This window comes from Chlamydotis macqueenii, chromosome 6 (genome assembly GCF_036417535.1).
Source record: "Chlamydotis macqueenii isolate bChlMac1 chromosome 6, bChlMac1.mat, whole genome shotgun sequence".
NCBI lineage: Eukaryota > Metazoa > Chordata > Aves > Otidiformes > Otididae > Chlamydotis > Chlamydotis macqueenii.
The window spans coordinates 45,306,081-45,316,573 of NC_141561.1; the positions used below are offsets into that span (position 1 = coordinate 45,306,081).

Below are 10,493 nucleotides of genomic sequence, written 5' to 3' on the forward strand. Positions count from 1 at the left end.
GCCAGAGCCACGCACAGAGGTGCTGAGCGCGGCGCCGGGAGCAGGACAGGCGGGCGCTGCTCCTCCCCTGCCGCCCGCCGAGCCGGGCCTCCCCACTCACAGGTCTGGCTGTGCTCCCTGGAGAGCAGGTAGTTGGCGAGCGGCGGCGTGTGGGTCAGGCACTGCAGGCCGGCGTTGAGGAAGCAGGTGTTCCCCACGTTGTGCAGCCCGGCGCCGACTGGGTACATCTGCTCCCACTCCATGGAGAGGCGCTCCGCAGGGAAGAGCACCTTCTGGGGTGCGGGGATGCCATCTCCCACGCTCCCCGACTCACGGCCGCTGCCTGCGGGGAGAGGGGCGGTGAGCCGCAGGGCTGTGAGCGCGGGGAGGCTCCCCCTCGCCCTCTCTGCCTACCCTGCTTGCCGGGCAGCCCCTCCTCAGGGCCGCGCTGGCCGTCAGCGGCCTCAGCCTGGGGGCCGAGCAGCGGGTAGAATCATAGAATCATAGAATCATAGAATAGTTAGAGTTGGAAGGGACCTTCAACGGTCATCTAGTCCAACCCCCCTGCAAGAAGCAGGGACATCCCTGACTAGATCAGGTTGCTCAGAGCCCCATCCAGCCTGGCCTTGAGCGATTCCAGGGATGGGGCATCCACCACCTCTCTGGGCAACCTGTTCCAGTGCTCTACAACTCTCATTATAAAAAATTTTTTTCTCATATCCAATCTAAACCTACCTCCTTCTAATTTAAACCTATTACCCCTTGTTCTATCACAACAGGCCCTACTGAACAGCTTCTCCCCAATTTTCCTGTAGGCCCCCTTGAGGTATTGGAAGACTGCTATCAGGTCTCCCCGGAGCCTCCTCTTCTCCAGGCTGAACAGCCCCAACTCTCTCAGCCTGGCCTCATAGGAGAGGTGCTCCAGCCCTCTGATCATCTTTGTGGCCCTCCTCTGGACCCTTTCCAACTGGTCCATGTCTTTCTTGTGTTGGGGGCTCCAGAACTGGACGCAGTACTCCAGGTGGGGTCTCACCAGGGCAGAGTAGAGGGGCAGAATCACCTCCCTAGACCTGCTGGCCACGCTCCTCTTGATGCAGCCCAGGATGCGGTTGGCCTTCTGGGCCGCAAGGGCGCATTGCCCACTCATGTTGAACCTCTCGTCTACCAACACTCCCAGGTCTTTCTCCTCAGGGTACTTGCCCCGCAGCTGCTCCCACGTGCAGGAGGAGCCGCGGCTGGCGGGCTCCAACTCCATCTCCTGCATCAGCGCCTTCTCCACGAGGCAGCCGGCAGCCCACCCAGCTCCCCCTCCTCGCCCGCCTCCCTGCGGCCCAGCTTCAGCGCCTCCTCCATCTTCCTCCCGGTCAGGATGGTCCAGTCCAGTGGCCCTGGCTGCACAGCCAGCAGACAGGTGACCGGGCGTGGCCGGACTGTTCTGTTTGGTTCCGCTCGTGGCGCCAGGCAGCGTCTTGTCGGGGCAACGGAACGTGGCCTAGAACCACCGCTGGCCCAGCCCCTCTGCTTGGTGTCCCTAAAGCCCTGGCGGAACGCTGAGGCCGGGGCACCGCAGTCGCCGTAGCCACCAAACACACCGGCCTGGCAGCGCTGTGTGCTAGACAGGGAGCGGAGGCTGAGCCGGGGCTGCGTGCCCCAACTCAGAGCAGAGCCCACGGCCCTGTGTGCTGCGGTAGGCGCCGCTGCCGAGGACACACCGCCTTGCCCTCACCATGTCCTGCCTGCACTATAAGTTCTCCTCCAGCCTCAAGTACCACACGCTCATCTTCAATGGCCTGCACATCTCCCTGCGCAACCTCAAGCGCCAGATCATGGCCCGGGAGAAGCTGAAGGCGCCCAACAGCGACCTGCAGATCACCAACGCCCAGACCAAAGAAGGTGCGTGGGGGCGGCGGGCGCGGGGTGGGAAGCGACAATGGGATTCGCCCTCCATCCCTAGCTGGGACTTGTGCTGGGAGCCCCACAGAGCTGTTCCTTCCTCGCGGCTCTTCTGACAACCACCGCCAGAGCTGTGTTTCAGCCACACAGCCAGGCTACAAGTGCCCGCGCTTCATGTGCAACGTGGAGAGCTCACTAAGGTTTTGCTTTCCGGGAATTCTTCAGGGAAAATGATACGGAAATGTGGGAGGATATCTGATAAGAACAGGCTTGCCAGATTTCTTTGAAATCTGCTGGAGGAAGCTGAACGGGATGGCAATGGAACAGGTGGCTGGCTTGAAGAAAAACAGCGGGTTTGGTCACTTAACTTTGCCTTCAACTTCTTGTACGCCGCGGCACTGGAAAACTGGTTCTGTGGCTGTTACAGAAACTGCTCCCCAGCAACATTTTGGGTCAAGAGTGCAGCTGTGAGTTGGAATCTCAGCAGAGCCCTTAAAGCCATCGTGCACTTGAGTGTTGGCTGCCTCTGAAGGACAGTTTGGCATTTCTTGTTAATAGAACTGCTGCTGTACACCAGGGACACTGCCACGCAGATGCTATGGAGCATCAGTTCATCATTCATTTCTAACCGTGGGTGGTTTTTTCCCTGATAGTGCACGGTAACGGTGTCGGGCCGGTACTGAAGTTTTGTGGCAGAACATTTATGGTGAATATAAGCAAGAAGGATTCTTAGAGAAGTCATAAATTCATTTAAATCTGCTCAATTCTTGGAGCTGATAATGGGTTTGTATTACTTAGTATGATGTTTCTGTTTGGTGATCTGCCATCTTGAGGAGGTTAAATGTAATTGGAGACTTTGGGATGGGACTTTTCAGAAATAAAGAGACTTGTAAATTGTTTTCACTTTTTAAACATTATTTTTTTCCTTTAGTTCCCTGGCACCCTTACATCAGTCTTTTCTTTAGAATGTGTTCTACTGTTTTTTTCCTCTTCCTGATTTTTGTGTTTAAACTTAAACAGAATCGTATGTTCGCTGCGGGAAGTGTAAGTTCAGCCCCAGCCTTTACAGTGGTTGGACATAAAGCTCGCTGTTGATCGACAGGCAGTGAAACCATTTTCAGGAGAATGTTTGTGAGGAGACTCAACAGCACAGTATTAGGGGTCTCAGGAGGCCAGTGGATGCCATGACATATGTAGGTGGGGACACATTTCAGAAGGCTTTGGTTTTCCTGTGGTGTTGAATAAAACTGTCAAGAGCTTTTGAAAAATGTCTGATTTGCTTTAAGGGCTTTTCTGCAGAAGGGTCTCTGAATTTTGTCTTTATTTGCTAAGGTACTTTCAGCTTCACAAACGCAAGCAGGCTGAATGGCCAGCTGGCTGACACCACTCCTGTAACAGCTGGGTCTGTCTCAAACGGAGCCTTAAAACCAGAATGTTGGATGCTCATAGCCCGCGACGGAGCCCAATGATTCGCTCCAAAAGAAGAAATGTTTTGAAATGGGGCAAAGAGGTAGATTCTGTTATAGCAGGTGAGGAACAGAAGGTCAAGTTTCAGAACAAAAGTTGATGCTCATCAGTATGTTACCCCATCAAGTGTTCCTCCAACAGACTTCGCACCAGTTGTCCAAGGTGTGTTGCATTGTTTCTGTACGTAATCAGCCTGCAGAGAAGAAAAAGTCTCTGCTTCACTGGGTTCTGTTAAGTGTGGTGCTGCCTAAGGGTGAAGTTGAAGGAGGAATCTGCTTCGTACTTTACAGAGCATCCCTGCTGTTTAACAGCGGCAAGATCCTCCTCTAGGCAGGGTGTGTTGCATGAGTGTCAAATGTTAAAGTTGGTCTGTTAGTGACACAGATGCTTCCGGAAGCTTTCGTAAGGGTGTTTTCATGGGAAAACGCAAAAATCCCCCAGTGGTTTTCAGGGCCAAGCTAGGGAATACATTTCAGTGTAACAGGTCTGTGTGCCAAACTGTTGGTCTGTGTGCATAACGGTGACTTTCAGGTTTTCTTAATCAGCTGCAGATGCCTAAACTCACCTTCAGAAGAGGAAGGGAAAATCTAGACCAGGATCTTCTGCCTAAATGGGATGTTTGGCGCTCTTACATGTGGACATCAAGTATGGTTTTTGTGTCACTTTGTCTGTGCAGGAGTCCTGACTAAATGTGGAAACGATCTCGGAAAGAGCAAAGTGACACTTGAGTGAAGATGGCCTGCTTGTTCAGAGAACTCGAACCCTTTCCAGCTCAGTCACTGTTGCTTTCCATAATGGCAACCTAGTGACAGAAGCAATGCTAAGGTAAGCTCAAAGCAAGCGGGGTTTTAAGAGCCAGTGGGAAGAATGGTATGATGGACTCGTGTTAAGACACTAGGAAGGCAAAATGGACAAAGGCAAATGGGCAAAAGCAACTTCAGCTAGATCAGGAAAGAACCTCATGCACTGGCAGACTCTCCTTTAGTGACCTTTCAGACCATGTTGCTGTTGGCATTCAAACTCTTTTGAAAGAATCAAACAGAAATCGCTGCTTGTGTTTGATTCTCAAACCTGCAGATTTCTTGAGATGTCCTGTTAGTGTGTTGAGACGATAAAAGCGGGATCTTACATATAACATTTGGCTTTTCAATCTGTACAGGGATCCTCTGAATGCTACGGAATTGCGTATTAATGTACATTCTTACAAATTGACTGATTTTTTATTTCTGTATTGCTTTCAGAATACACAGATGATGATGCCTTGATTCCGAAGAACTGCTCGGTAATTGTGAGACGAATCCCTGCTGGAGGAGTTAAAGCTCCCAGCAAAGCCTCTGTCCCGTGAGTGTCCCTAAAGCATTGTATTCTTTGGTAGCGGGTGCAGTCTGTTCACTTTTTCCTGGATATTGGCGTACAGAGGCATTCAGATTTCTCTTTCCTGTTAAAGCTGCTGTTAATTTTTGTTGTGATGGGGTAGGTTTGAATGTCCCAAAGCAGACGGACATTTTTAAGCCTGCTGGGACAGTACGTTTGTCACAGGACTCCTAAATCACACCAGATCCTAGGAACTGCTGTCAGGTGACATTTCTACTCCTGTTTTCAGCCCATACAGCAGATGTAACACATTTGGTATTTTTGGCGCTGCCATGGCTAAATATGGTCAGGTGACTGATCTTTTTGCGCTAAGTACACTTGCCCTTCGCAGTGTCTAGGCCATCACTGTTCTTTCTTAGAAACTCAGTTCTGTATCTGGTGCCTGTTTGTAACACCAGGGATCTACAGCTTGGCTACAGTTACCTTCCTGGTTTGATGGCTGGTTATTTAAGAACAGGACACTGTAGCACAGATTTCCTGGTTTTGATACTTAGAGAGCAGAGGCAAAATACCTGAGGACTTCCTCTTGCCCTGTTGTGTTCTGTCCCTGGAAGTCTTGGAATAATTTGTGACAGAGTAGAATTGGGATGTTTGTGGTTGTTTTTAGTGGCACTGGATGTTCCAGGAGAGAACAGTTTATGTATATGAATAAATTCCCACATTCGCTGGGCTATCAGTACATAAGGTGCTGATGTTGAGGCTTTATAATCTGTTTTCACTGCTTTCTGTGGGGTACAAGTGCTTTATTTCAAGTTCTGATCTCCTTTCTTTCTTTCTTTTTCTAGAAGTCCAGCTGAGCCAGTGAGCGGAACACCAAAAGCAGTATGTAAAAACACACTCTCACACTTGTTCCTACACACCGCGCTTGATTCCATACCCACATACACACATACTTGTGCACTTTATATAAAACACACACACACCTGTGTCATTTTTGCCATTTTCACTTTGTGTCCTTCGCTTTTGTTTTAAATACTTTTTTTTTTGCCTAATGCAGTTTACAGACGTTATCAAAAACCACTGAGAAACCACTCTTGTTAAAGTTGGTGCTGTTCCTTACATGGGACTTGAGGTTCCAACAAATACCAAACCCAACACATCCCATCCATGTTGAGAACAGTTCTGTGAGGCTAACTGATTCCTTTTCACGACCTTCAATACTTGGGTCTTTATTCCTAGAACTGGATAATTGAAGTGATGTTGGTTGGGCCCCTCTGAGGGCTTAAACGTCTCTAATAGATTGCGGTGGATTTAACTCTCGCTGCGACACAAAGTGGTCTTCTACAGCTCTGCATTTGATCTTTCCACTTTATCTGATGAAGCAGTTCAGTTTAGCAGTTTGTCTGCAAATGAAAATATCTAAAACCCAGTGTGGAGATCTTGCTGCAGGGTTAGAGCCGGGAGCTCCTGTGGGTAAAATACCCGTCGCTTTCCTGAACTTCTGCCTGCAGCACATTTTTGGATCTGGGTGACTTCAGGGTTGATGCTGCTTTAATTTCCCAAAGGTGAAGCCTTTCTTTAGTGTACCGCCACTTGGAATTTACCTGTGGAGAAGGGACAGCATTTTTCTTCAGAGCTGACAGCACTGCCATTCGGCTGCTGAAGTATAAAGAAGTAACAGAAGGAGATACTTGACTGGTGATGGTCGAGATCTTGATTTGTCACTCGGGTCAAATAGTATGGGTAAGTATGCATTTCAAAATAGTCCTGATAGCAGAAAAGTTACTAGGTGGTGTTTTGTATTTTTCACCTTTCTTTTAAGGAAAACTCCTTTTTCTTCACTGGAATGGTGAGAGGTGTTCCTCTAACCCTGGATCATTGGATCTGATCATGGATAACATGTTAGGGTCACCTAATACAGACATTTATGAACAAAGTATACGCTTTTCTGCATGATTTAAAAAAAAGTTGTAACTAATTTTAATTTTGCTGCTTATAGATACCTGTTTAGAAGAAAGGTGTGCCACCATGTTCTGGTTATACGGCCATGCTGCAAAGGCCGTCAGGACACCTGTGTTTTGTATGAGCAGCTGTTTCTGCGCAAGCGCAGCCAGCACCGTGCTGCTCTTTACAGCAGTGGGTGAGTGCTGGTGTCGTTGGCTGTGTGGGCTGAAGGGTGTTTCTAAAGTGTGTCAAATAATTCCCCGTTACACAGACTGCCAACCTGGCTGAAGCCAGTGCCACCGAAGAAGAGAAGATAAAAGCTATGATGACGCAGTCTTGCCGTGAATATGATCCAGTCAAGTAGGTGTTGATAATGTCAAATGTGTTCTTTGGAGCCTGTGGACAAATTGTAGAGAGACACATGCATACCTTTTTGGTTTTTTTTTCCCAAAAAACTTCTAGTTACGTGAAGAATCCCTTGGCTGCCCCTCCACCATCATATACTTGCTTCCGTTGTGGGAAACCTGGCCACTACATAAAGAACTGCCCAGCACATGGGGTAAGACTGTGGGGGACTTGTGGTGTTACTGAGCTTTTAATTTTTGTGCCTTGGCACTTACACAACAAATCCGTGAATGCTCAAGTTAAGAGTACACACCTTGGAGCCGCAGGTGGCCTGAGGCTTTAAACTGGGAGAGCCTGGCCGGGGATCCCTCAGTGGGCGTGACGTTACTTTGGGGAGGCTGTATGGGGCAGAAAGGAGCCTGAGGTGTGAGGCAAAGGGATGCGCGTGGCCCACTTTTGCTGGCCATAACAGCGCGAAGCGAATGAGGAAGGCAGGTGGGTGAAAGCGGGCAGGCCAGGAAATGCTGGCGACCCCACTTTTCTCGAAGCAGAAGGCAAGTAGCCATAGCGAGCCGTGATTGCGGCATCTGCCCTGACAGAGACCGGCCCTGCGCTGTGACTTGGGGAAGCAAGGTCTGGTGGCAGGGCCCAGGAGGCGAGGGCTGCTAGCGAGGGCAGGGTGAGGGTTTGTGGGGACAATCCCTATGATGGATGACGACCCTTATGACAACGCCTTGGGAAAAAGGGACGTGGTCGCAGACGTCGGATCACTGGGAGGTGCGGATCCCCCAGGGCTTGGGTGATGGGGGAGTCAGACACCCATGGAGCTGTGGTGTGCCTAGGGGAGCTGAGCGAGCAGCTGAAGTCAGAAGTGGAGCAGAACATCTGCCAGGTGAAACAGCAAGAGCAGGAGCTGCACCTGCTTAGAAGGGAGCTGCTGGAGATGTCCATGGTGATGAAGGAGAAGGATCGAGCTCTGCAAGCAGCAGCTAACGAGTTAAGGTACATGCAGCCGTGAACTGGGGCCTTGGCCAAAGCTGCTTAGTGGATTCCCAGCAGCTGGTGGCATTTTGGGACCTCCCCGGGAGCCAAAGGTGTGTGTGAGAGCCGCGGAGCGGAGCTCAGCGATGGGGGCTCTATGCAAGCGCCACGTGAACTGAGATAGGAGTTGAGTGGAACGCGTGCCAGTGGCCGTGTGTTGAAGTCTCCACGAACTGACCTGAACGTTCCCACCCACACCGCGACAGTCACCGACGGGTGCCCGGGGTGCTGCTCTCCGCAGGCTGTTTGGGCAGCTGCTGTCCGTCACGGTGTCCCTCAAGGGTCTTGTCTCTTGGCACAGGCAAGCCCAAGCAGAGTGTCAGGCGCTGAGGGACGCCTCGCAAGAAGCGGTGGTGAAGGTGGAAGAGGCTCCCGGGATACCGGCGAAGGTGGCTGAAGCCTTTAGGAGGGTGAGTCCGTGCGGAGGCTGCCGAGCTCTGGGTTTGCTGAGGGTATCGATGGCGCACGTGGTGTTTGTCAGTGTGCCGGTGAGAGTGGCCAGTGCCCCAGCCCGCCTCAGGCATGCTCCGAGCTGGCCGAAGGCAGGAGCGGGGCTGCCTGTGCCACCCACGAGCCGCGTCAGCCGCGCTCCTGCACGGGCATTGCCAGCGGGTGAGGAGCTGGGTGTGGGCGCAGCGCTTTGGAAGCGCGAGGTGTGGTGTGTGCGGATGGTTGTGCTAATTGCCAAGCAGAGGCGGGGGCGACGGAGGGGAAGATCTGCAAGCGTTGGCTCCTTTTCCCAACCTTGCTGGTGGGATTGGCACCACAAAAGCAGTGACAGGGCTGAGCGCGCAGGAGCAGGGGTAGCGTGTTGCACAGGACGGGAATGGAGGGACTGTTGTCCCCCGCGCTGAATCCCCTTTTGAGTTCCCTGGCACGGGAAAAGGGAAGAACTGCAAGGTGACTGCGGCAGCAGCTGGAGGGACTGTAGGCATCGTACATCCTGTACGGCAAGGGTGGCAGAGGGCGTGCCAGCGAGGAAGGCTGGGTGCCAGGCGGTGACTCGGAGCCTGACGCTGAGCGGGAGGTAGCGCCTGTCCTGGTGCGCACGTAGCGATGGGGAGGGGAAGCGCCGGGCGCCAGAGCTGCAGCCCAGCACAGCTGTTGTTTGAGAGCAAAGGGCGGGGCGACAGCGGCCAGAGCCGAGCGGGGAGCTTGCAGCAGTGGGCAGGGTGGGATGAAGGGCCTCCCTTCTCCTGAGTGTCTGGATGTTTGGGGCGGTGCAGCAAGCAAAGGAACTGTGGGGGTCTGTGTGCACGGGTGTAGTGTAGAAGAGAATCACGCATGCCATTGGTAGGACATCATCGGTAGAGCACTGGCCCAGGTTGCCCAGAGAGGTGGTGGATGCCCCATCCCTGGAAACATTCCAGGCCAGGTTGGCCGGGGCTCTGAGCAACCTGGTCTGGTTGGAGATGTCCCTGCTCCTTGCGGGGGGGTTGGGCTGGGTGGGCTTTAAAGGTCCCTTCCAAGCCAAACCATTCTCTCATTCTGTGATCACGTAGAAAGGCAGGCCACCGAGCGGATCGGTGTGCCTGTGTCCAAGGGAATAAAATCCTCTGTGGTGGCGCCAAGTGCCAGAGAAAAACACTGAGGGGGCTGCTGAGAGCCAAGCGCCGTCCCTCTCCCAGCTCTCCGGAGCGTTTGCAGGGCTGATGCCCTTGGTGGCGTGAGGCCGGCACAGAGGACCACGGAAGGGGTCTCTGCTGCCGCTCCTCTACCCCACCAATCTGCCAAGAGACTGTGGGGAGAGACGCCCCACGGGCTTGGCTCTTGGCACCTGCTGAGGGCGCGGCATCTTTCAGCGTGGCGGTGTCTAAACCGGGGTCAAGCTGAGCTCGTGTTGAGCCGGAGGCGATTTGGGCGAGAACTGACTGGGCTGCTTCTTCCTGCAGCTGGTGTGGGCCTTGGTCAACCTGGGCAGGAGGTGCCGAGGCCAGAGGCACGAGGAAACGATCCAGCGCCAAAAAGCAGGCATGGACGAGCTCCGGGGCAGACTGAAGATGCTGGAGGAGAGTCAGTCCTCAGGTAAGTGAGGCTGTCACGGCTGTAGGGGGAAGAGGCATCCGTTAGGGCCTGACAGGTGTGGTGGAGCCCATAACGCGGAGGAGGGGGCAATGGGCCATGCCAGGGGCACAGGCTCCTCACGTGCATGGGGCTCAGGCTGTTCCTGTGCAAAGGCAGCTCTCCCGTGCGTGGTAGTGTGCGCAGGTGCTAGGAAAGCGTTGCAGAAGAAAAAGCGCCAGGCTTCAGAAAAGCGCGTGGTGCCGTGTGAGGAGGTGGCGTTGGCAGGAGGCGGCCGGCGAAGGGCTTGGCAGCAGGAGCTGCCGCGCTGTGGGAGCCAGCAGCGAGCAGGCGCCCGGCGCTGTGCGTGAGGGCTCCCGCGCTCGGCTGCTGCGCTCCTCGAGGCAAGCGAGAGCAGCCAGCGCCTCAAGGAACAGAGCCGTGGGTCTCGTAAAGCCTTGGGATTAGCATGCGGTGTGAGAGTCCTCTGCCAGCCTCGGCCATTCTCT

At 53.3% G+C, this 10,493-nt stretch overlaps 1 protein-coding gene across 1 annotated transcript; it reads left to right on the top strand.

Annotated features, from left to right (window-relative positions):
• The first annotated feature begins 1,706 nt into the window (after positions 1-1,706).
• On the top strand, positions 1,707-6,961 carry LOC147600390 (E3 ubiquitin-protein ligase RBBP6-like). Its single transcript, XM_086751283.1, has 4 exons — positions 1,707-1,872; positions 4,581-4,680; positions 5,499-5,574; positions 6,869-6,961. The coding sequence occupies exons 1-4, from the start codon at positions 1,707-1,709 to the stop codon at positions 6,959-6,961; spliced, it is 435 nt and encodes a 144-aa protein (XP_086607409.1).
• Positions 6,962-10,493: the final 3,532 nt, after the last annotated feature.

Excerpts from the sequence above, each read along its gene's own strand:
- LOC147600390 (XM_086751283.1), top strand. The coding sequence starts at position 1,707 with ATGTCCTGCCTGCACTATAAGTTCTCCTCCAGCCTCAAGTACCACACG. Across the intron at positions 1,873-4,580 it reads CAACGCCCAGACCAAAGAAG|AATACACAGATGATGATGCC; the intron begins GTGCGTGGGGGC and ends TATTGCTTTCAG. Across the intron at positions 4,681-5,498 it reads CCCAGCAAAGCCTCTGTCCC|AAGTCCAGCTGAGCCAGTGA; the intron begins GTGAGTGTCCCT and ends TTCTTTTTCTAG.